General features: G+C 44.4%; 1 protein-coding gene across 7 annotated transcripts in view; it reads right to left on the reverse strand.

Annotated features, from left to right (window-relative positions):
• The window catches only part of CNNM2 (cyclin and CBS domain divalent metal cation transport mediator 2), a 1,019,413-nt gene that overhangs the window by 312,233 nt on the left and 680,384 nt on the right, over positions 1 to 26,796 (reverse strand). For all 7 annotated transcript variants that reach the window (XM_085606606.1, XM_085606603.1, XM_085606596.1 and 4 more), the window contains exon 3: positions 9,929 to 10,066. In XM_085606606.1, the coding sequence (XP_085462732.1) occupies positions 9,929 to 10,066 (138 nt within the window). The remainder of the gene's footprint in view (positions 1 to 9,928; positions 10,067 to 26,796) is intronic.

Genomic DNA, 26,796 nt, shown 5'->3' on the forward strand with positions numbered 1-26,796 from the left:
GGACATGTCAATCTGTAACAACGGAATCGAGAAATTTGCTTTAATGCACTTCACGTCCCAAAGGTGTCTGGAACCCCTTCAGAGTATAGCTCGCCATGGCCACCTGACGGACACAGACATGTCGGGAGGCGAAATTCCTACCTAAACTCTGAATCCCATGTGGACATGTAGCACTTCTGGGGATCCATGATGTCTGCTCCCATGCACAACATGGGTGCGATGCCGAGTACTTTTTTCTGGGAAAGGTGCGCCTGAATTGCATCACTGCCGCTTAGAAACTGGCTCAATGAATGCATTCTGATATAAACTCCATCTACTGAAAAACAGGCAGTTGACGACCACGTTTCCCTATGTACATCTACTTTCTAAACCCTTTGTATGGTTCTTACTTCGGTTACCGCATGATTATTACTGTTTTTCCTTTTTCCTCTGCTTCTATTTGATGTAAGAATAAAACTTCAATTTAAAAAAAGTATATTTTACGGTGTGCCATCTGTCTCATTACAAGTGCCTTATTGGAATTAAAAGATGCCAGACATTTAGGCTGGCAGGCTCACCAACATCCAGATCAGGACCAGAGGGCAAGCCCCTTAAGGACGCTGCGTGCCACTCAGCCAAAGCTACTTCATTAGGTAACCAAAAGGAGACGGAAAGGCTACCATGCACGCCACTCCGGCCAGGAAACAGAAAGAGAAAATACTAGAAAAACTGTTCAACTAAGCCAGGTCCCAATGGTGCTATAGGCGGAGATGCAGCAAAACAACAGACTTGATTAGGGGTTGGTTCCCTCTTTACACACTTCTGTTCTTTGGGAAAGGCCAGGATGGGAGGAGAAGGAGGGTAGATAGTCATTTAGGTTATACTACAGGCATCTTTAGTGTCTGTTACGAGAGCTCTTGTCATCAATACAACAAAAATAAAGAAGCATAGAGAGTGGGCTTTGGGTCAGTACTCCTCAGCCACAAACTTTTATTTGTGTTTTTCATGGTTTTACATAAATTTGATAGGCATGTCAGTTAAGTCCATGGCATTTTGAGCATAGGATAGGTACAGTGTTCCACCTCCGGACCCCCCTCTGGTTATATGTAATCAATAAACATCTGTTTTAAAAAAATAGGTACAGTGTTCTAATGAGACTTTGACAATGGGATCAAGTAGTCCTTTTGTTAAACTGCAGATCCAAAAACATGTAGCTGGAAAATTGAGTTGCAGTGCTCTTTTTTTATGTATTTAATATGCTGGCACAGCACCATTTTAATTGCTGTTGTGTGGTTTTACAGCTTGCTGTCTTGTATGCCTAAGGCTTTCATAAAATAAAGGCACAGTGATATTCACTAATCGCTCTTGTGAATTAATTTGTTTTATTTACCCCTAAGTAAAGATATGAAGAAGCTTTTTTTAAAGATGCACTTAAAATACTGGATCGACCACTTCCAACACTAGCTTCATCTCCTATCGACCACTTCCAACACTAACTTCATCTTCTGTCGTAAGGTCACTTTTCTCTGAGCATACATCTTAACGCTGCTAATGCACTTTGGGGAAGAGGAGGAAGGAGAGGGGGAAGAGTAGGAAGGAGAGGAGGAAAAGGCTGAAGAGAAGGAAGAAGCAGAAGAGAAGGAGGAGGAGATGAACCTTCATGCCATTGTTATAATAAACTATTCTTTTTCTTCTCCTACGTTCTACATGAATAGATTGCTGAGAATTAGACGCAACAAACAAACAATTTACCGCTTTAAATATGACAAAGTTCTCATCAGTATGCAATAAAGCTGTACTTTATTAATAATACAATGCTTGTGGTTCTCATTAATAATGCTATGATTGTAAGCAAGATGTTTAGAAAATGCTTTATTAGTGTAAACTATTACAGATTATATGCAACTAAACTTACTTGCCATACCTACTGACAACACCTATCTACCGCCCATAACCAACCTATCATGACAACCTACAATACACACCTACTCACTATCAGCCTCATGCATCAAGCCAAAATCCAGTCGGTAAAATACCGATTCGCTAATAGCTCCCGGTAGCGAGTTAAAAATACCCACTTCAAATGCATGAACCCAAAACGTGAGCAAATAACGAATCGCTAAAATAAATCAGCCAAAATACCGAATCGCTAATAACCAAAATGCAAAATTACCGAATCGCTAAATACCGCTTTAGCAGTTACCGAAATCACTATTAGCTCCCGGAAAGTGCCAATAGCAAATAACGAATCGCACCCCAATGCAACAACAGTCCCTAATAACGAAAATCCCAAAAATCGCTATTTTGCAAGAGCTAAATAAGGGGAATCAAAACCTGGAGGTAAAGTTAAAAAAAAAAAAAAAAAAAAAAAAAAAACAATTTCAACATGTGCAAATGATTGAGGCAATCACAAAACCCTTAAATGTGGCCCAGGAGACCCTGTTGGCTCCCACAAAATGGCTGCCCTCTACGTGCTTGCAAGGAGGATGCGTATCAATGCTGAAGGACAGCGCAGGAGAAGGGTCCAGGAGAGAGTCTTCAGACTGCGCATCACCCTGCTCGTGCAGAATGAGGACGAGGTGTACGAGAAGTATCGACTCAATCGTGCCATGATCATGCGCCTCATCGCAGACCTGGAACCATTACCGCAGCACCAGACACACCGGACCAATGCAATCCCAGCGCACGTTCAGGTCCTATGCAGCCTGCACCTACTGGCCTCAGGGAGATTCCAGGGGGTCATTGCGGTAGCCGGAGGCGTATCGCAAAGCGCACTCTCACGCTTCTTCAACAAATTCCTAGATGCCATGCTGACAATGCTACACACCCACATCAGCTTCCCCACAACCCCACAGCAGTCGGAGTGCAACAAACAGGCATTCTACCAGGTGGCGCAATTCCCCCATGTAATTGGATGCATCGACTGTACGCATATCCCCATATGTCCGCCCGCCGCAAATGAGTACATATTCCGCAACAGTGGAATCCACAGGCGTCTAACCAACTGAGAATTTGGAGAGGGACTCCTGCTTGGTACGTACAAATTACGCTTACACACAACAACACCACACATGTATGGACATCACCAATGCTAAGTCTTTGCTTCTATCTTCTAGGTGACAGTGCTTACGCCCTGCGTGAATATATACTCACCCCATACATCAATCCAGCAACCCCACAGGAACAACGCTACAACGCTGCACACATTAGCACCAGGAATGTCATCCAGAGGACATTTGGGATCCTGAATAGTCGCTTTGGAATCCTACATAAGACTGGAGGCGCCTTGCTATACAAACCTGAAACCTGCTGCCGGATAATTGCTGTATGTGCAATGCTGCACAACATTGCGACCAGAAGGGGGATACCCATAGAGGTTGACAGGAATGACCACCAACGGGATGACCAACCACCCGCCCAACACCGACAGGCACAAGTCCCTCACACAGCAGAGGGCCACAGGAGGCGGACATACATCATGCAACATCATTTCTGAATCAGGTGAGAATGAAACGTTACAAGTCTGTTTTGTGTGCAACTGTTTAATGCACAGTAGCACTGTGGTATGTGCAAATGAACAAGCTATGGAAATAATGCACCACAGGAAAAAAGTAACAACAACTGTGCGGAAAAGTCACACCTGTGCAGTCTCAGGAAGGGTAGGTCCATGGTTGCCCCACCATGGTCCGGTATGTCTGTGTATGTTCCTAGTGGCGCTTGCCACGTACCCCAAGCCTCCGCTCAGGTGTATCCAATGCCTCACCACGGCCTGTCCCCGTGGAGGCACGCGAACTGCGGCGCCTGGTGCTGGTCTCTGCCAGTGACACGCTGCTGACACTGGAGGCAGCCTCACTGGCGTCATCCCCTCCCAAAGCCGCAGCACTGCATGTGCTGCTCTGAAGGTGTTCCACAGCAGTGGTGATCAGTCCTAGTGACTTTGCTACATCCCCGCAGAAGTGGCCAAGGTCCACCTGCAGGGACACAGAGCGGCGTGCCAACACTGCGGTGCTGTTGCTGTGCCGTGTGATTGCCTTTGTAGCGGCGGCGGAACGCACCAATTGCTGCTGGTGCCTCCTCTTCTGGCACTCATGGCCCTCCCTCATGGCACGGGTGAGCTCATGGACGTCTTCCCTGAGCTGAGCATTGCTCTCTGCCACCACAGTGGTCATGTCCCTAACCGCCGTGCTCATGTCCGTAACTGCCGCAGTCATGGCGCGCATCTCCCTAGCAAGGCGCACTATATTGCAGCTAATGTTTGCCACGTGTCGTCCCTGCAGGCGCTGTGCACGCAGCATCCTCTCCTCGATTGCAGAAGTTGCTGGGACATCCTGGTCGGCTGAGGAGACGGAACTTCGACGAGCCCTGCGCCGCCGTGCGCGTCTTGCGCCTCCAGGTGGTGCATCAGGTGGTGTGATGGTGCGCTGACTGGGTGCCAATTGCGTGGAGGGTGTTTCCATCTCCTGCAAGGGCGCAACTTGGGACCTGCGCCTCTGCGCTTTAGTGGCTGTTGTGGCTGCAGCGTGTTTGGCTGGTGCCGTTGCTGGTGGCGCTGGTGCTGGTGCCGTTGCTGGTGGCGCTGGTGGTGGTGGTGCTGTTGGGGTGGCAGGTGTAGGTGATGCATGCGCATCCTGCGCTGTCTCCTGGTCGGAATCGACGGGTGTTTCAGAGATTATCAGCTGGCCGCTGTCGTCCGAATCCCCAGGTGATGCATCTGTGTGTGAAACAGTGCATGGTTAGTGGGATAGTTACACCTACATAGTGTTGTACACATACATGTCCCTCTGTGGTCCACTAAATAAACAGTCTCCATCCATGTTCAACTGATGTGGTGTATGGTCATTGGATTTACCCCTGTACATGCACACTGGGCTGACTAGACTACGACTCCCATGATGCACTAGTGTCATGTGTAAAGCTGTGTGTGCCAGAGCTGCAGACACACTCGAGATCGGGCTGGGGGGATGGATATGGATTTACGCTATGCTGGGTGTGGGCACAGGCATGCATCTTACCTTGGGCACTTGTGGCTGCGCCGGACGTGTCCATCTGGGTCACCCCCACGACGGCTTCCCGCTCTATCGTCCCTTCCACCAGGTCCTCCAGGGCAGTGTTGGATGGTGCTGTAGAGGGGCCGCCTCCAGTCCTGGTCGCCTCCCGGAGCCTCTCCGCAATCCTCTCCTTGGCACGCTTCCGCAGGTCGTACCACCTTTTCTTGAGGTCATCGATGCTGCGGGGCGTGACACCAACTGCATTCACCCTCTCACGGATGCGCAGCCATATGCGCCGCTTCTCCTGCTCAGGCACCTTGAGGGACAGCTTGCCGAAGAGGCGGTCGTGTTTGCTGGAGACTCCCTCGATAAGGTACTCCAGCTCCCTGTCCGAGAATTTGCGCTTGCGCTTGCGTGCTGACTCAGCGCTGGATGGCACTTCCTGCGCCATGATGTATGTGTCTGGCGATTTGCAGAGTCGGTGTGGCTTCACTCTGCACAGGCAGTCTTCCTTCACAGCTCCTGTTTGCTCCTCTGTCGAGGCTATGTGGGTGGGGCTGCAGTATTTCCTGGTTGGTGATGTCATCTGCACGTTCCCGGAGCGACGCGGTCATTAGCGATTTCGCTATTACCGATTCGCTAATAGCTAACTCGGTATTACCGAACTCGCTATTAGCTACTTCGGTATTACCGAACTCGCATTTTGCTAATGGGAGTTTGCATGTCCCGCAATTGAGATATCGGTAATTTTAGCGATTTTTAAGGAATCGCAAGATTTTACCGAATCTGTTGATGCTTGCCAAATACCGATTCCTTAATGGCGATTCCTTATTTTTCGCAATTAAGGAATCGGTATTCGTTTGGTTGATGCATGTGCCCCATATATGTGCTTACCTACCATGCCCAGAGACACATATTACCTACCATACCAACATCTTAACTGCCATTAACTTATTTACCAGCCTACCATACCTTATCTACATACCTGCTACCTACCACATCTAAACTAGTTCCTGTTCTGTAGTGCATCTTTTTACACCTTTGTATTATAAATGGGCAAGTTATGCATACGGGACATTTACAAACAAGATACTAAAGCCTGCTACAGAAAGCAATGTTTAACTTGAAGGACCTGTAATAACAGCCTAGGCTACTGCAGACTGCATCAGGTAAGTTCCAATTAAAGATGTTGAAGTATATGAAGGGTATGAAAATATCAATGTAATTGTTTCTCTAAAAATAGCTAAACCAATTAGCTTTCCAAATGCTTGTTTCTTTTTTCTTTAAAATTTTTTTAGTTAGGGCACCTGGCGCCTAGGGGAGCATGCAAACACCTCAAGCAAGAACAAGGACGAGGAAGGGTTGAGGAAGTCAAGATCTTATACATCAATAAAGTGAAATAATGGAGAAATGCAGGAAAGGTCCGGGCCCACCTCCACCTTCAATTACTCACATAAACAGGGGATTATTCCAAAGATAGCTGAATATGAACGTCCCAAGTCTTTGGTCATTAAAACTTGAGAGTTTCATTTTCAGCTCTCTTTGGAAAAATCCCCTAGGCACTCTGGTTAACGGAAGTAATGCCCCGATTACTTACCGGTAATCTTCATTACTCCGAGATAGTCTTCCTCGCCACATGACTAACAAAGTGAGCTTCAGCTCCACACCAGAACCCTCCAAAGCAAAAAAAGTCAGCCTCCCATGCCTCCCATCCCCTCCCAATATGGCTGACCCAGTACACTCCATGACTACTATAAGAGGAGGGCCGGCCCAACCCCAAAGCCTGAAACTACCAAGCCCAAACATGAAGCAGATAGCCAGACAGGGAGGGAGGGATGGGAACTCATGTGGCGAGGAAGACTATCTCGGAGTAATGAAGATTACCGGTAAGTAATCAGGCCATACCTCCTCGTTAGTCTTCCTCGCCACATGACTAACAAAGTGAACACATACCAAAGCCAAGCGGCTTCATGGAAACTCACAAGCAACCAATAGACCAGAAGGGGACGCCCACGAAAGAGGGCAAACCCAACAGACCAGTACGAGTGGAAAGTCCACCCAGGAGAGAGGCAACCACGAGTAGGAAGAACCAGCCTGGGACCGAAAGACACCGGGAAGGCCGAAAACCCGTACCCCAGAGACACAAGAGCCGCCAGGAAATCCGCCCCAAGCAAAAGCCGAAGGAGGTCAGAGAAAAGCACGGGACCAGACCGCACGGAGCCAAAGGACACAGTAAACAGGGCCCAGAACAGAAAAGCGCAAGCCGGACCAACCACACCAGGACAGCCCAACAGACAGCCCAAAAGCGATAGGGGAGCAAAAGTCCAGAGAGAGGAACCGATGGAACAGAGGGCATCCCCGCCACAGCGACCCTAAAAAAGCCACAGCAGAAAGAGAGACGCAGTCCGACAAACACAGCAACACCGCAAGGGTGACCACCATCCACGAGAGAACCAAGCCAAGCAGCGAAACCGCTCCACTGTACTGGATCTCACCCCCCAAACCAAGCCAAGCAGGGAATGAGACACACACAACCGCCGCCCGCCGCAGTGCCACGAAAGGCAGGCGGGCAGGGACAAGACCAGGCACAGGGTAAAGGGACATTCAGACATAATCCCACACAGCGGAGGGACGGCAGGGCGCCGGCCTCCAACCCAAACAGTACCCGGGACACCAACCCCCCCCCCCCGGGAACACTCGGCCCGCTGGAGAAGAGCCTAACCGGCCATATACAGAACACACCAGGGGAAAGAGGGGAAAAGAGAGTCCAAGATCCTAGGGTCCGCTAGAGCAGGACCTCCAACCCGAGACCACTTACCTGACGAAACTGGAGAGACGTGCGCAGAACTCAAAAAACAGGCTTTGGGGTTGGGCCGGCTCTCTTCTTATAGTGGTCATGGAGTGTACTGGGTCGGCCATATTGGGAGGGGATGGGATGCATGGGAGGCTGCCGTTTTTTGCTTTGGAGGGTTCTGGTGTGGAGCAGAAGCTCACTTTGTTAGTCATGTGGCGAGGAAGACTAACGAGGAGGTAATGACTTTGACGTAACTTTAAAATATTGGCATTCATGGTTACTACCTCTGGCATGCAGCAATAAATTAAATAATAGCTGAGAAAATGGCTCAGTGCGTTAAACATTCTCTCCAGACTGCTGATATGACCTGAAAGTCACAAGACTCATCTCGGCAGAGCCAATTTAGCTTAGATTATCTACAACATCACGACGATCGTGTAATTCCTGTTCCATTCATGCTACTGGATTTATCTGTGGCATTTGATACCGATAATCACCAGGTGCTTTCTGAAATGCCTGGTGAATTGTGGTATAAATGGCGCCTTAGCTCTATAGTGGTCTGGCAGCTTTCTGTCGGACCAAACCGAGGAAGTCGAACTAGGCCAGCACTTGTCTGGTTTGCAACCCTTGTCTTGTGGAGTTTCACAGGGGGCATTACTTTCGCTACTCCTTTTGAATCTATATATAATCTCTGTGGCACAAGTTATTAAACATTTCAGACTTACCACACTCATATATGCAGATGACACACAGATTGTTTTTGCAGTAGATGGTAACCCTAGCTTACATTTTCAAAACTACTTGTATGAGGTGTAAAGGTGGATGAGGCTGTGTGCTGAATGACAGAAAGACTAAAATCGTCTTACCTTTTGCCAGTCTTCCATGTGAAACAGTGCTTTCTGGGCCCCTACTAAAGGGCGGAATACGATTCAGGGGGAGAAGGTGAAAACCCTTGAAAATCAGATAGACTCTGGTCTAACTATAGAGGAGAAGCTAAAAGCAGTGACAATAACTTGCATGTTTCCATTCAGTTTGCTGAAGAGGATTGTGCACCTTTTTAATATCCTTTATATCTGCCAGGCGGAACTACTGCAACACTGTCTACTGTAGATTACCATTTAAATTGTTAAGCAGGTTAGAATTGGACCAGAAAGCGGCTGCTAGAGGTTCTGAAGATCAGAAAATTGGATTCAGTTTCAATGGGCTTAGCTAAGCTCTATTGACTTTCTGGGTCCCACAGAATCAAGTTCAAGTCATCATGCTTAGTTCATAAAACATTTACACAACTATAAGCCCAGCCCACTAACCAAGAGGCTTATAACATACATTCCAAGACGTAGCCTGCATTCGGAAAAAGAGAGTTTGGTAAATGAGTCCACTTTCGTGGAAGTACCCTAGGAGCAGTATAATTTTCAGTAGTCATAGGGCTAATGTGGAATAGTTTGCCAGGTACCTTATGAACAGAAAAATATGTGTTCAACTTTATGAAGCTGTTAAAGGCATGGCTCATTCGTTAACATTGAATTGTAGGAGCATCGACCATTATAGAGCCAGCATGCCCACGGGTGAACGTTCGTGCATTAGAAATACTTTAAATTAAATGGACTTGGACTCTCATTCTACCGTGACCAATAAATTCAATAATTAGTTTGAGTAACAGCAACGCCTATTTCCAGGCCTCTTAGACGTCAAGCACTGCAATATGAGATATTTCATTTATAAAGGTTAGCAAAAAACTACATTGTTGCAGGAACAAATACACATAACACAAACATTCGCAAAATATATTCCTTACTCAAATGTACATTAAGTGGTTAATTACAATTAAAAGGAATAACAACTACTCCAGCCATTTCAATCTTCACCAATATAGCAAAAACGTAGTACTTGATGGCTTTGCCAATTCTCGCATACAACTTGTTGAATACCATACGCCCATAAAAGTACATCTTCAAAGGAGAGAAGGTCGCTGTCATTAACAATATTTGTACAAGTATGTACTACTCATTGAAATGCAAGAGATGCAAAAAATAAAACATTTAACTAAAAGCTTTGTTATACTTGCTCACACTTGCAAACCGCTGCCCCATCGCATACTTCCAATCTCCGGTGAGAAACTGGCCTCTGGATTGCTAGTGATGTCAAACTGTGATAAGCCAGCACTTGCCTGTTGCTAGGAAACGGTGCATTGCCAGTAGAAGCTGTGGTGATATTTTCACCTTCATCTCGCTGTCCGCTTGCTTGAAGGCTGAGAAGTCCTGCTTCCGCTCTCGATGAGTCACTTTCTTTTTCGTCCTGTTATCGGCTGTGAGGAACGGTATTATATTTGAGAAGGGTTGCAGATTCACATGTTGCAGCTACCAGACATGAAAGAATACAAAGTTTGGGGTTTCACAAAACTGCCGAACTTTACAAAAGGTTCTAAACATTTATCCATTTGGATCACAAAGTACATTTTTACATTCTTGCACAAGAATGATTGGTGTTGATTTGAGAATCGGTTGTGTAGGTTAATAGTATGAAACATAAAACAACATTGTTATTACAGACAGAGGGGCTGATTTAGAGCCTGAAGGGAGGCCCTGCTGTCAGCTAGGTAAGTTAAATTGCGCAATATACTGTACACTGGACAGTGTTGAAATCCAGACTCATGATATTGATGTTGAATTTAAAATGTGAAGCAGAAATGCTGAAGTATAAATGTTCCCTCTACTGACCATTCCTGAACTGCCAGAAGAACTCTGAGACACAGAAAAAGCCGAAGTCTGGGATTTTACAGGGAAGGACATTGGACTTATACAGTCCAAATCAAATTAAAACCGAATGCTGTTTTTGCCAGAACACCATCTTATCGTTTGTCCCCAGAGACCATTGAAGGAATACAGTTAGTAATCAAAGATATACTTCAGAAAGGGATGATAAACAATTTGATTGGGAGTTCATGTACTTCATCTATAATGGGGTTGGAGAATCCTAATGGCAAGTATAGGATTGTCCAGGCCTAAGACAGATCAATGAAATAGTGGGGCCTTGTTGTCCTGTAGTGCCAAATCCTGTTACTATACGTTTCCAAATTCCATGTACTGCAGAATGGTTACACTTATTGATCTATGTCAGGCTTTCTTTTCAGTGCCCTTGCATGAAGATAGCCATTACTTATTCTCCTTTGCCTTCCAATAGAAGACAGTCACGTGGTGTCCCATTCCTCAAGGGTATACAGAAAGTCCCTCAATTTTCAATCAGATCTTAAAGAAAAAATCTTGAGCCCCTGCAGATGCTCTGTGAGACTACCCTTGTACAGTATATTGACGACCTATTGGTAGCCTCAGATACACGTGATGCCTCTAAATACCACAACATTGGATTATTGAACCACCTGGCAAAACACGGACACAAAGTGTCTCCAGGTAAACTGCAGCACTGTCAAAAAGAAGTTCCATATCTGGGACATATTATTATGAAAGGAGTCGGGAAGGTGTTACCAGAGAAAGTTGACACCATCCACCAAGAACACAGAGGGAGATCAGGATGTTTCTAGGGATGGCTGGCTACTGTAGACAGTGGATATCGGTTTTAACACTGACACATGGAGGAGTCCAAAGACTGGCAGCTTATTTTTCTACCACACTTGATCCTGTAGTGGCAGGACTACCCGGCTGTTTTAAGGCAGTAGCAGTGGTGAGTGTTAGTCTGAAAAGAGTGAGAACACAGTGATGGGATATCCTTTAATTGTCATGGCACCACACTCAGTGGAATTACTGGTAAGACCAAAACTCTGTACCTGACCCACAACAGACTTACCCGATATGAACAAAGTTTGCTCGCGTCGGATATTACAATCAAACGTTGCAATGTTTTGAATGTTTCTACTTTAATGCCTGTAATTGAACAAGATGATAAATGTGAAGAGTTTGATCATGATTGCGTAAGTGTCACTGAACTATGCACAAAGCTAAGACCTGATATTAAGGATGAACCACTAAATGAGCCTGAGATGTCCTGGTTGTTGATGGTTCATGCCCGAGAGGAAATGAAATATACAGCAAAGGACCCCCTACACCATAAATAGTACATTACTTAAGTAAATACGTAACCTTTACACGTACCTTTGGGCAATTAAGGTCTCTGATCTATTTCTTAATGTACTCCCTGTCACTCCTCCCTATACCCTATTCGTAGATTTTTGGTGTCATGTATGTTTGTATCCCTTATTCCAAAGAGGCATCTATACAAACAATAAACATGATCTGACATAAAATGACACAAAACAAGTATTGATTTGTCATGAAATCTTTTTATCTAGTCATTCCTCATGTAAATTCATAGTGCAAATGTGAAAACATATAACATCCATACAATACACACGTAGTACAAATTAGACATCCAAATATTTCAACATATCAATTCCATACATATAGTGCTTGTGCAGACATAACACTTAAACATACATGTCTAAATGAAAATTCTCAAACAAAAGCTTTAGGTATATATTATGCTCCCTCAAACAATTGATCCCATAGGTATCATGTGGCCCTATGTGGTCGGGGTTTAAGTAAAAGATATTCTAACGCAGTAATCTTAAAGAATATCAATATATGCTTTGGGTTCACCCATAAGTAACTCAATCTTTTCATCGGGATATGCCCCCCCCCCGGCCACTTTTGTAGTACGCTGATGTGTTTTGGACCTGTTGTTTGTCTTTAAGGTCTTCTTCGGGGCTCATGTATACTTTGTTAGGACACTACATTTAAAAATATATGTGGCTGGAAATCCAATTTCCCTTGATTACCAGTGTAGTATCGCGTATACCGCATTTCCTGGTATCTTGCCCAGAATGAGAGCAGAGCTGCTTACTGCCTGAGGGTGGTCTAACTGCTGTCCAATCCATTGACCCACTGGAAGTGTGCGTATCGCTATTGCCTTGTATTATGCATGAATAGAGGAAATGAAGGCACACTAAGAGCAGCATATGCAGTGTGCTCTTTAAATGATGTGATCGAAGTTTCTTGCCTTCAAAATTTTTCATCTGCACAAGTTGCTGAGATAACTGCCTTTACTTGAACTTGCAGACTAGCTGCGCAAATGAGAGTCACCAGCTTCACTGATAGCCAGTATGGTTTTAGCGTAATTCATGACTTTGGGCAATTATGGTTCGCAGAGAGGTTTCCTTACTTCCACAGGAATGCCAACCAGGAATGGAAAACACGTGGAGGATTTGCTCAAAGCTTTGCAGTTACCCAGTGAAATTGCTGTTGTAAACTGTCCAAGACACCAAACAGGCTGCGGGTATGTTGCCATGGGCAACAGATACGCTAACTCCATAGCCAGGTATTGTGCATTGCTAGCATGCACATTTTTAAGGAGGTTTCACAAACAAATCTGAGGGAGGAAGTGCTTTCGCAATGATGATAGAAATAACTGACACTTGGAAAGATTTAAAATGAGGTCAAGAAAATGTGTCTAAAGGAGTTAAAAATGGGTGGATCAGATCAGGCTGTGTAAGGAATGCAGAAGACATCTGGATGTCAACTCTTGGAAGGCCAGTGTTGCCTGATAGCTTGTTGTTTCCAATGATCAGATATTACCACGGGTACACACATTTAGGGAGAGAGGACATGGTGAAACGCTTTCAACAAAGTAGGTTTAATCCCACGTTCCGAGTGATTGCTGATGAAAATTGCAGAAGGTGTGCCACATGTTAACAGCTCAACGTAGGAAGAAAAACACATGTTAGAAGCACACACATAGGGATATCAAATGGTCCTTTCAACAGATTACAGATTGATTTTATTGAGATGCCTGTGTACAACAGGTTGAGATATATCCTAGTAATCATTTGTGTACTCTCAAGATGGGTGGAAGCCTACCCAACGAGAAGAAATGACGGTCTCACTGTAGCTAGTTGTTATTACAGATCATACCGAGATTCGGCGTGCCGGTCCTTCCTGAGTCAGACAGAGGAACACACTTCAACAATGAAGTGATGAACATGCCATGTGCTGCACTACAGATTGAACAGAAACTACATTGCAGTTACAGACCAGAAGTGTCAGCACCAGAAGTGTCAAATGAATGGAACGATAAAGTCCAGATTGGCAAACGTTTGTGCTTCAACATCACTGAAATGGCCAGATGCTTTACCATTGGTGCTGATGAGTGCCCAAAGTATTCTACAAAGGAAGACAGGATAATACCCCCATGAAATTCTGATAGGGAAGGCAATGAGACTAGCAGCAATGACTGCAAATGCCCGAGTGAACATCACAAATGATATGATTTCGGACTGCAGCAAGACACTCGCTGATGTGGTTCGTTTGGTCTCTCATCCGGTATCAGCTGCTACACGAGACCCTTATCAAGAACAGTGCCACTACCTCAGCCCTGGTGACTAGGCTCAAGAAGCATGTTTGGAAGACTTGTCTCGAACCCATATTGAAAGGCCCCTAACAAATAATTCTGACAACAAACTCTGCTGTTAAATGTGCTGGGATTCCAAACTAAATTCATGCCACACACACCAAGAGAGTGAGTATTCCAGAGGAAGCTTCTTTGGTCTATGATCTGGAGAGAAGGACACTAGTGATTGCACCACCAGTCGAGAGAATACCTAAACCTGCAGCACCGCACCTACTCCAGTGCAGAAAGTAGTAGGAGAAGAAAGGGGTGAAGATCCGGAGGCTGAAAGACAAGTAAAAGTTCCCAAAGTATCGCAAAGGGGCATTGAGGTCTCAGAAAGTGATGTAGCAAAAATCTGAGCCGCATGTGGAGGAGATCTGTGAGAAGGAACACGGAAAACAACAAGATCCCGGTGAAGGAACTAGCTCTGGGACAAGAAGAATAGGTTGTCATGCAAAGTGTCCAAGAAATCACAGAAAAGAGAGACTAAAGAGAAGTTTATTCAAAGCACGAATTCCAGAAACAGTTCCTGAAGAGAGTGAGACAGAGGATGAAGGCTCACTCAATCCAAATCATCAAGTTCTAAGGAGATCTAGGACAACTTGAGTACCTTGCTGAAGATATTCTGCACCTGAATGGTCTTATTTCCTAAATGTAGCATTAAATGTGATTTTGGAAGATCTGTGCAGCGTGAGTCCTGAACTGCTAGAACCCCCTTGAAATAATAGAGACATTGTTATTTGTAAGCTCAACTAAAAGAAAGTGAGAACAAATTTAATGCAATAAGATCAATTATGAACTGTGCCTATTGGATGTTATTTGTTTTAGTTATTTGTTTTACAGAAGACTAACGTAGGTCTGAGAAGAGAGTTACAGAATAAATAGGGTTAACATTTTAGAAGAACACAGTGTAGGGTCAAGGATTGTCAATTAAAGAATTGTACTAACAATGAAAACTGAGAAAGACGATCTAAGAAGGAAAAAAAACCTCTTTACAGCTTCAAAGAAGATCGTCTGCTAATCCTCTACAGCGCATTAAGAAAGTACTGACTTAAGAATGCTGTGTTGCATCAGAAATAGGTGTGAATATATCATGTTTTCATAATAACAGTAATAATTATTACAATAGTATTAGTAGGATTTTACCTATCTCCTGATCCAGAGCCCCGTAATACCAATATCACAAATACACATACACATTTTAGGTATAGTGCCTTTACTAAAACATTTGTAAGATAGAAGTTTACTCTACTAATTAATACTCTAGACTAGTGCAAGAATGCACTAATGCTTAAGATATTAAAGATTGTTATGTTTGTGTACACTTGCCGACTTCTGTTTCTGAGGAAGTCACATATCACATTACTTTGTCTTACGAACTCTCTTGTAGTATTCTGCTTTCATTAGTTTATAGGTGAAGATACTTTGAATATTTTACTCAAAATGTGATTTAGTGTTATCTAGAGTGCTTTTAATAGAGAGCATGAATTTACACCTGCAATCAAAATCAATGGATACAGCTTGGTATTATCTTTTTCCACAGTTACCTGTAGATAGTGTCAAAGCTTATAAGAGTAACTTAACATGCTTAATGCAACCTGCAGAGAAGGCTTTAGAAGAGAGGTACATGACAAAGACTGCAGACAGAAAGGGAAACATTTTAGAAAATGCATGGTAAAAGGAAGAAAATTGCAAGGCGGGCACGGACCCGGGCGAGGCGGGGCATTATATTTACCCACTGCAGGGACATCGCTTCCTTGAGACTGAGCAGGGGAGCAAGGACAGCGCTTCAGGGGGATTGAGCAGCTGATTTGTCTGTTTTCCAAAGGATTATTGTGGGCATTGGAGAAAAGGACGTGGGAACTTCGCTTTGGCAGTTCCGGTAAGCCTGCATCTTCATCGCTTCCAGGAGCCACGCGGGTTGCTCATCCGACCCACTGGACTAGCTGGTGGGCGTGGCTCTGGTTGCGTGGGTGCTGTGGCCGGCCAGGGGGCTGCTACTTCTTTGAGGTAAGGGTCTGGGCAGTGTCCCAGACCGGAGCACAGTGGGCTGTGGTGTCTGTGCCATTGTTTTGAGTTGATGCTTAGGGGGTGTGTTTTGTTCCCTAATTAACCTGCTACTACATTGGTGCACAGCATATTGTGGGATCCTGGTTCCAGCTATTAGGTTGCTGTTCTATTGAGTGGTGCAGTGCATTGGAGTTTTGTAGAGAAATGGCCCCTAAGGTGAAGCGGAAAGAGCAGCGTTCGCCCATGGACCGTTTTATGGAGACGATGATGCGTAAAATGGGGGCAATGGACTCCATGATGAAGAAAGTTGATGATATGGGCCAGGCTTTAGCTGCTTTAAAGGATAAAGTGAATGGCCAAGAGTGGGCAGAGGATAGGCCCAGGCCTAAGGCAGATTTTCCACCAGTGCCTAAAAGGATTAGACCGAAGAAAGGTGGGGCGCCTCCACCAAGGGAAGGGGATGGGACTGATGGGACCACACCACCAGCCTGTGAGGGGGTGGTGCCCCGTTTGGTGGAGCCTGTACCAGTCCTACATGCCACCGGTGGGCAGCCTAATATAGGTGCGGGGAGATCAGCCAGCAAACGAGGGGGCATGAGGTCCTGGGGGGGGGGTCAGCCAAGTACACCAGGTGCGCCTCTCCCCACTGACGGGCAGCTGGGAGCAGCGGGGGGCACCCCACAGGACCCACTGGTGCCCATGACTGTGGGCCCATTCGGGAGCACGCCGGGTCAGCCTGATTTGATATCTAATTTGGCAGCAGTACTCCCTTGGCTAGAAAAAGTGGGTAACTGGTCTCCGGCAGCAGGGGTGTCGGTAGCGGGGAGAACGCATTGGAGAAGGCTGACAGATAGTGGCACAGTTGGATGGGGGTAAGCCTGGAGACGGACTGGCTGTACCAGCGGGGGTGGATGGGAGCGAGTACAGGGCCAAAGGGGAGTTGAAGAATGCATGGAAAAAGGAAGGAAATGAATTTAGAAAGAAAATGGTTCATCCTAGATTAGACAATAGCTATAAAGGAAAATGTGTTTTTTACAGGAGACACACATTAAAAACAAGCATTTGCAATGCAATAGGTCTCGCATTTATAAGAGTTTGAGCTATTGGCATTGTAAAATTACAATGCTTTTTATTTATGTTTTGGTTTTAAAACAAATAAAAGGCATTGTCATTTACAATGTCAGTAGCATAAACTCGCATAAAAGCAGTGTGTGGAGTGCAGCAGTGTGTGGAGTGCAGCAGTGTGCGGCGTGCAGCAGTGTGCGGCGTGCAGCAGTGTGCGGCGTGCAGCAGTGTTTCGTGTAGCAGTGTGAGGCATGCAGCACTGTGTGGCGTGCAGCGGCGTGCATCAGTGTGCGGCGTGCAGCAGAGTGTGGCGTGCAGCAGTGTGGGGCGTGCAGCAGTGTGCGGCATGCAGCAGTGTGCTGCGTGCAGTAGTGTCGTGCAGCATGCAGCAGTGAATAATGCAGCAGTGTGCAGCAGTGTGTGGTGTGCAGCAGTGTTTCGTGTAGCATTGTGCGGCGTGCAGCAGTGTGTGGCGTGCAGCAGTGTGTGGCGTGCAGCAGTGTGTGGCGTGCAGCAGTGTTTCATGCAGCAGTGTGCGGCGTGCAGCAGTGTGCGGCGTGCAGCAGTGTGTGGCGTGCAGCAGCATGCAGCAGTGTGTGGCGTGCAGCAGTGTGTGGCGTGTAGCAGTGTGCGGCGTGCAGCAGTGTGCGGCGTGCAGCAGTGTGAGGCGTGCAGCAGTGTGAGGCGTGCAGCAGTGTGCGGCGTGCAGCAGTGTGCGGCGTGCAGCAGTGTGAGGCGTGCAGCAGTGTGCGGCGTGCAGCAGTGTGCGGCGTGTGCTGCGTGCAGCAGTGTGCTGCGTGCAGCAGTGTCGTGCAGCATGCAGCAGTGAGTAATGCAGCAGTGTGCAGCAGTGTGTTGCATGCAGCAGTGTGCGGCGTGCAGCAGTGTGTGCCGTGCAGCAGTGTGTGCCGTGCAGCAGTGTTTCGTGTAGCATTGTGTGGCGTGCAGCAGGGTGTGGCGTGCAGCAGTGTGTGGCGTGCAGCAGTGTTTCGTGTAGCAGTTTGCGGCGTGCAGCAGTGTGCGGCGTGCAGCAGTGTGCTGCGTGCAGCAGTGTGTGGCGTGCAGCAGTGTGTGGCGTGCAGCGGCATGCAGCAGTGTGTGGCGTGCAGCAGTGTGTGGCGTGCAACAGTGTGCGGCGTGCAGCAGTGTGCGGCGTGCAGCAGTGTGCGGCGTGCAGCAGTGTGAGGCGTGCAGCAGTGTGAGGCGTGCAGCAGTGTGAGGCGTGCAGCAGTGTGTGGCGTGCAGCAGTGTGAGGCGTGCAGCAGTGTGAGGCGTGCAGCAGTGTGAGGCTTGCAGCAGTGTTTCGTGTAGCAGTGTGAGGCGTGCAGCAGTGTGTGGCGTGCAGCAGTGTGCGGCGTGCAGCAGTGTGTAATGCAGCAGTGTGTAATGCCACAGTGTGCGCAGCAGTGTGTGGCGTGCGGTAGTGTGCTGCGTGCAGCAGTGTGCGGCGTGCAGCAGTGTGTGGCGTGCAGCAGTGTATGGCGTGCAGCAGTGTGTGGCATGGTTTGTAAACAACAAGAAAAGCAGACATCAAAGGAAGGGTGGGAGGGAACGAGCATATAGGGTGTGAGTTATAACGAAAGTTAATTGTTGTAAGAGGGGATGCAGGAAGTGAGGCCGAGTGCGCGCTGGCGAAAGCAGTCTGCTGCTTTCAAATCCGATGCCAGATGCCAGCTTCACGCTTGAATGCCTCACATGCACTGGCCATAAACCGCATTCCTAAGGTCTTGTGCCCCTTACTAAATCTGTCTGAATGCGTGAGGCGGCGCACGCGCAGGAAGTAGCTGGTGGCAAATGGAATGCGCGTGGTTGTGCGCGTAACTGCCACCCGATCTGCCTGGGAAGCCTTTGGGACCATTTTCTGAAGCCCCTACATAAGTCTTGCTGGGCGATCGCTTACGCGATAGCCAGGTAGCCAGGCGAGACCTAAAAAGGACTAGACATGTAGGGATTAGTAGTAGTGAACACACATTTGAGCTGATGGAAGGATCATGGCAAATTCTACAGGGAAACGAAAACGCAATGCTTACTTCCTGTTGCTTGCTGATTGGGAGGGAATCTGTTAGTAGGCATACTAATTCCAAAGATGTATCACGTATCTTGCTTTAGACATCCTATTCACTGTCACATGTTGCAACAAATTCAGTCCTATGCATTTATACAGGATGAAAGCAAGCAGACTGAAAGCTTTGTGAAGAACATATCAGGTCTATCACCTGAATTACAGGAACTGTAAACACCAAGTTTGTACGAGATTTTTTTTAAAGGATTGAGCACAATTGGCAATTGGTTTTCAACAGCTGTGAGGGGTATAATTAAAGGTATTCTAATGCCTATATTGACAATAGGACTTTGCTTAATGTTTCTTTACATCCTATTTATGAGCTGTAAAGACTGCGTGCACAAAGACAGGACAAATTTCTGAGATAAAGGTATGAGAAAGACATGGGATTATGGGAAATAATGAACGACGACTACCCAAAATCATTTCAACACTATAGGGAGATCAAAAGAAAAAGACGAAATACATCTGAAGACGAAAGTGCTCTCTAGACTTGTATTAGATTGTGAAACCTAATTGTGTGATGATTTAAAAATCATCAAAATGGAGGGAGTTCAAAGAAATTAGTTACAAAATAAAATTTTGCCTTGCAGACAATGTTAGAATTGTTGTTTAGAAATGCATTTGAGCTGCTGCAGAAGTGTTTTCACATAGAAAATAACAGATAGATGTGCCCACTTCATAAAGTGAAAGAATCCTTATTAATAGCGCAAATAGATATAATAATCCTTCATATATAGAGAAAAGTGTGCTTACAAAATGTTTATGAAATAGTATAATTAAAATATTTTGTTCTAAACTTTGATTCTTAAATGTGCACTTTTAGTTAGGCCTCAAAGCCTTTCTCTTTCAGCTCTTGTTCACTGCTTAATAGACATTTATTAGAATAATTACTTAGCACCAGCAACTTGCTTAGAATGTACTGACTTCAGACTTGTGGTTCATTCAATTCCCTTACCCCTTGTTAGGTCATTCATGATAATACAATGAGACTTGCTGTGATTGTTATAATAAATAATGATTTAGACATTTTATATGTGCTTCATCAGAATATTATTGCTAGTTTGCCTCCTCATTTCTGACCAGCGTTGTCTTCATATTGAAATTCATTGTGCATCTTTTAGCTTAGGTAAGAAGGTTATCATGAGAACTTTTCCCCATGTGTTGAGGTCCTGAAACACTGTTTAGCACTATAGCTGCATGAATGTTTACCACGGGAACTGGGAGAAGATATCGGATTTTGACGACATCATTGGATGAGCGGTTCCCATTGGCTGGAAGAACCTAATGGAATTTCAATACAATATTGTATGATTTTATAATAATGAGTGTTCCTAGCTAGTGAGTGAAGACTGAGCGAGGTTCCAAACTCAGACCTATCTCCCCTGCCTTGCGACTCTTCTCCTGAATGGTTGATCTTTTGCATGTTACTGACAGCTACTTCTAAAGGTGCATTATTTCCTTTTATTTAATGACTTTTTCCTGATCAATGCAATTACAGAGATCATTCTATTACTGACGGTTGCTACTGCAGCTGTAGGGAACTCAGCTGAGATTCCAGAACGGCTCTTTATTGGAAGTTCTTCTCTTATTGTCACTCTTGCTCTTTTAAGAAAAAAGGACTCTTCATTGGTTCTACTTAGAACAGGCTAGGTCCCTTAGCTAGTTTAGTGACGTTTTCCTTTAGGGAACACTGGGTATGGATTTATGCTGTCACTAAGCAATTTTTACTTTTATTTCTGTTAACAGACTAATCTGACTAAATATGACAAAACAATACCAATCTTTCAAAGATAAATAAAGGTGTTGAAACCTTTGCCAACCTCTCATCATTGACTGAATATTTAAAATTCTAACTGTCAATGAAATATGCATTGTTTATGCCGTTCTAGCACCATTCACAAACGGTGGCAAAGGTCAATTTGCCTTTTCAAAGGGCCATCAGAATTTCTCAGAGGAAGAAGTGTGTAAGTTGGGTGTTAGATCTTGAAACCATACTTGGCTAATCCTCAGGCTCCCGCACTATCAAGGGTAGGTGTCTTTACCCATCTACCAAACCACTATCTCTATTGCAATCCAAAAACGGAAAGCTAATATTCTTAATAATACAAGTTCGAATTAATATTTATTTGTGGCATGTTATAAGAAATTGGATTAATATTTGGGGTGGGTGACTACCCACCTCATGGAACAATCAGAAATCAGAACCTTTGTCAAGGTGAGCCCTCAAAGTAACTAAATTAACCTAAGTGCATCCCTCTGGTAGCTATGGCAGAGCAGAGACAGGCTTATCTTAAGGCAAAGGGTAAAATACTCATGCGGTACTAAAACAGATATAAAGGCAGAATACAAAACAACAATAAAAATCCCAAACCATATTAGAATGATAGAGTAACATTTAATAAGCAAAATAACAAACATTTTGTAAGTGGAACAGAGATATACATTTTTCAAGTTTTAAGTAGAAAAAGCACCAACATGCACATACGGCCAAAGACAGCCAATGGTCGCAGTAGACTAGGACCTAGGTGCAATTTGAGGCTGACTGCGATGGAGCGTGGGTCGGATTTACCAACCGCGTTTAACTTGGTCAAAGATTTTATCTTCTGATTTAGTCCTTCAAGTCTCAACGGTGCACTTCTAAACCCTCCCAGGGCCTCAGGGGAGGAAGTAAGACTCACGAGCCAACAGCAGGGTCCAGTCCAGGTGCCGTTGGGATTGGCCAGGTGGGTACTTTCAGGAAAATGATTCTTGCTCCTCGTCGTCTCACTGTAACCACACAGGAAGTCAGCCAACTGGGTGCAGATGTAGTCCTTCAGGGATCCTCACAGGTCACCGATCGCAGGCCCAGTCCTCTTCTGATCTTCTGCAGGTCATGCAAATGTGTGTGGAAGTGGGTTCCTGGAGGTACCGCATTTATGCCTGGCACTCCCTAGTGGGTAGGAATGACTCTGAAGCACAGCCTAGCCGATAGGATAAACATTCCCGGTGCCAACACTACCCACAACAGGCATTTTCAAGATGGCAAAAGTCTTTGACCACACTTCACTTGGGCTCTGAAGGCTGGGCATGTGTGTGAGGTGAATGTACTATTGTAAACCTAGTGTCCTCCTACATCTAACACTAAATTTCAGTTGGAGGTAGCCACTGTACCCACAATAAACTCAGATACCAAAGCCTGGTAGGACAAAAGCAAAATCCTACAGCAACCAGACAGTGGAACCACAAGAATTGTCTCTGCATCCTGTTCTCTCCCCTTTCAAGTGTGCACCACGTGTTGTATGTGAACCTTTTAGACCTGTCAATCAGGATTAAACACTGTAGTGTCAAAAAATATGGCCACAGTCCCCATCCTGCATATTCTGTGGAGTTCAGAGAAGTCCTGCCCATTCAGGTCAGTCTATGGCTTGCTCCTGGGATGCATCTGTAACATATTCACACCTATTCATGGCTATTACTGGCTTGCAAGCAAGTGCAAATTAGCTTCAAGGAACCTCAGCCAGGGAAAGGTAAAATTGACTTTTTCTTAATATTAATTAAAAATTCCAAATTCACCATTGAATTGCATTTTTAATAACTTTAAAAAAATGGTTGCTTAATTATTTTTCTATATGGTCCCATTCCAGAGATACAGTATTAGTATTTTAATAAGTACTCTTGGTTTTCTACATAGAACAAGGCCTGCCACATTGAAAATAGATTTTGGGTGGTATTCACTTTTAAATACCATGCACCCTGCTTTGTGGGCTACAAGGCCTACATAGGTGTAACTTATTAAGGTTTAAAAATTAGGTTTTTACCTGCCAAAAGGGTTAATTTTGATAAGTCAAATTGCAGCTTTTACACTTCTACAGTCAGGCTACAATGGAAGGCCTGAAGCCATGTTTGCACGGTTACTGTATAGGATGGTACACAATGTGCTGCAGTCCACTAGTAACTTACAGGCCCTGAGTATACTATGTACCACATATCAGGAAATTACAAACAAGTTAAATCCACCAATAAGGAGTATGCCAACTCAACCATGTTAAAAGGGGGACCACAAACACTTTATTACTGGATAGCAGGGGTAAGGTGCAGAGAGTTCTAAAGTCAGTAAAAAATATAGGGTTCAGCAATAATCAAAAAATTCTGGTTTCCTACACAGACTATTATTAGAGATCTACAGAAAACTTGTGAAACAGTTGCAAGTGGCAGTTGTTTCTTCAGATGGCCAGATAGAGCAGAATCGTTTCCAGGCCATGATGTACCACAATGTATACAATAAAGAGAGCAAGGAGGCAAAGGCACATCTTCCAAATGCACTATATGTGTGAGTAATTTTTAAAGATATATATGTAATAAAAACGTTGTAATAAGCTGCATTTCACTGTCATTATCTTGTATATGTTGACTTCATTGTTATTGCCTTTCCCTGTCTCTCTTTTCTTTTGCCTTGTCCTGCCTTCCTTTTGTCTATGTATGCGTGCCTCCCTGTAAACCGAGAAAAAAAAAAATGTGGTTGCCTTTTCAAGGTTCTTGGAACAGTGATTGTTGATGTTTCTGTGAGAATAAACACTCACTGCATGTCTTGTCGCTATTTTGTTCTTAACTTATTGTAATAGTTTTCCACAAACATAAAAATATCCAGCCTTCAATGAAAAGCAATAAATTAGATATTACTTAGCATGCATAAGTACTAAAGTGAGTATGGATGACAAAACAGTTGCTCAGACAAGGAAGGATTGTGACTACCCCCCTGGAGGGTAAGTTCTCCCACATGTCCTGGAACCTTTCCCAATCAGTATAAATTATATGCTGCAGCCAGTAACTCTACTCCCACTCTCCCACCCACCCAAACTCAATCACCAGGATAGTCTGGCCCTCTTTGTTTAAAAACCCAATATGAGAAAAGTGGAGTATGTCCACAGCGATGTGGGTTAAAGCACTGAGTCCTGGTTTTGAACAACAGATGGAGAGAGACCAAGAGAAGTCAATAGATCTACTTGCAGATTTTGAATCTGTGCAGCAAGTATCAGTCTGCACCTGCGCCTTGTAGTCAGAACTGTTCAAGCAAGGTGTCCCGTACAATAGCTGCATGCCTTGTCGCTGTAAGACAGATTTTGGCAATGAGTACAGGATTGATTCCTGGTGCTTTGCTTCCATGTGGGCTGTGTGCACAGTGCACCAACCCCATACCTGTGACTGTGACTGTGAATAACATGGGTCAGAGCGTTTGACTGCTCCCATGCTTAGCCACACTGCTGAGAAGAGTTAAAAGATGCCTTGGCTCATGTACACAATTGCTCTATAGAGGTGTCAGCATTAAAATAGTTGGTATTAGTAATATACTATAGACTAACAGAAAGGAAAGGCAATAAAAAGAAAGATTTTCAACAAAATATCCTGAACTTTGTAAGGATGAGAACAGAAATGGTTGAACTCCAAGAAAATAATCCAGGGGGAATAGAACCTATGAAAAGCTCATGGTCTTTTGTCTAAGAAAAACAAATGAAGATGGGGAAATCTATGTTTATATTTTGGGGCACAAGAACTGTTTTTCTCAAGAACTGTTCCACAAAACAAAATCAAAACTGAAAGGAGTAGATTTGCATCAACAGGAGAAGGAGTTGCCACGATGGATGCAGAATGAGAGCAACCCCATAATTTGGCAAATACCATGCAATCTTTCTCCTCTCATCTGGTGTTATATATGACAATGAACTTCCAACAGGTGAAACAGAAAGGAGTGGCAGTTATGATATATTCAAGAGCCACTGGAAATTTCTGCTTTCAAGGTTGGTCTGAGACCAATTTTAAAAGAGAAGAGGAAGTGGGTGAGAGCAGTAGATGGAACAAATGTACTATCAGGGCCAATTACTGCCACATTACGCCAAAGAACTGATCAACATTGATGGCCATTGAGAAGTAATTAAACTTAATTTAACTGATGCACCACATTTTTGGTTGATTTTGGGCTTGCCCTGGCTCACACAGCATAATCTGGTAACAGACTGGGGAAAATTCACACTGGCAATACCGTTGAACTATTGCTCAAAACCCTGCTGTCGGAATAATGAGGAGTTGGATGTGCCAACCCAATCAATACTACTTTCTGAGGGGAGTTCCATATTTGTTATCAATATTGTAAAACGAATTTCAAGTACTTTTTCAGAGAAGTGGAAGCAGAAAAACTACCCCAGAATCGTTGTTATGATTCCAAGATCAAGCTAGAACCTGGAGCTCTGATGCCGTGCAGTAGCTCTACACATTAAGTGACTTGGAAAATACCTTACCAAAGAAGGGAGCGGAATTGAGAACTTGAATTGACTATTGAACAGTCAACAAAATTACAGTTAAGAACCAATATCATTCCCATTCATATCAGTTCTGCTGTATCAATTTATGACTGTTCAAATATACACACAACTTGACTTAAGATGGGCCTAACAAATAAGAACAGGTCAGACAGCGTGACAAATGATTGACAGGTTCTTTTGTCTTAAAGTATGGGTTATTTGATGTCATATGGTCTATGCAATTGTCCTGGGCCATTTTCCAGCACTGTATTAATGGTATAATGAAAGCTCTAATGGCTTGCGTGTGTATACTTGGATGATATCTTACTCTTTTCAGACACCCAAGAAGAACATATTAAACATGATAAGTAGGAATGGGGAAAATTACGGGAACATCGATTGTATGTAAAACTGGAGTAGAGAACTTTTAATGTAAGATCAGTGGAGTTCTTGTGATTTGCTGGTCTGCCAATGGAATCTCAATTGATGAAAAGAAAGTGAAGGCAGTTATGGAATAGCAGTCATTCACTAATGGGAAGGAAATCCAGAGTTTTGTTGGCTTTGGCAATTTCCACAGGATATTCGTCCATGGATTCTCGCAAAGACCATGCTAATTGCTAAACTACTCTGAAAAGAACTTTCATATGGACAAAGGAAGCTGAAAAAGCCTTTAAATTTTTGAAGTAGACTTTCACAACAGCACCACTCTTTCTTCATTCTGATCCCATGAAACTATTTTATTTAGAAGCGGACACTTCTGGTCAAGTCATTGCAGGAGTGTTATCCAGTGTCACAAGATCACTAGCCTGTTAAAACTAGTGGTCCATGGAAACTAACATCTGCTGAGATTAACTACCCAATTACAGAAAAGCAGCTATTGGCATTAAAGGATGCCTTTCAAGAATGGGAATATCTATTAGGAGCCAGATATGTAGCTACTGTACTTATTGATCATAAACATTTTACAGTACCTTAAGGCTGCTACAACACTCACTCCTAAGCAATTACAATGGTCACTTTATTTGTTGACTTTGATTTTGCAATACATTTCTGCTCATGGCAGCGATTCTTAACCTGTGGTTTTTGACCACTAGGGATTGCAATGTCTATGCGGGGGAAGGGGTCCGCAACTGTTTGAAAAATTAAATAATATTACAGATTGATAAAGTACATATACATAAAAAAGCAAAATTGGAATTTGAAGTTTGAAAATGCCTTGTAAAT

The sequence above is a fragment of the Triturus cristatus genome, chromosome 1_2 (assembly GCF_964204655.1).
Source record: "Triturus cristatus chromosome 1_2, aTriCri1.1, whole genome shotgun sequence".
In the NCBI taxonomy this organism is placed as follows: Eukaryota; Metazoa; Chordata; class Amphibia; order Caudata; family Salamandridae; genus Triturus; species Triturus cristatus.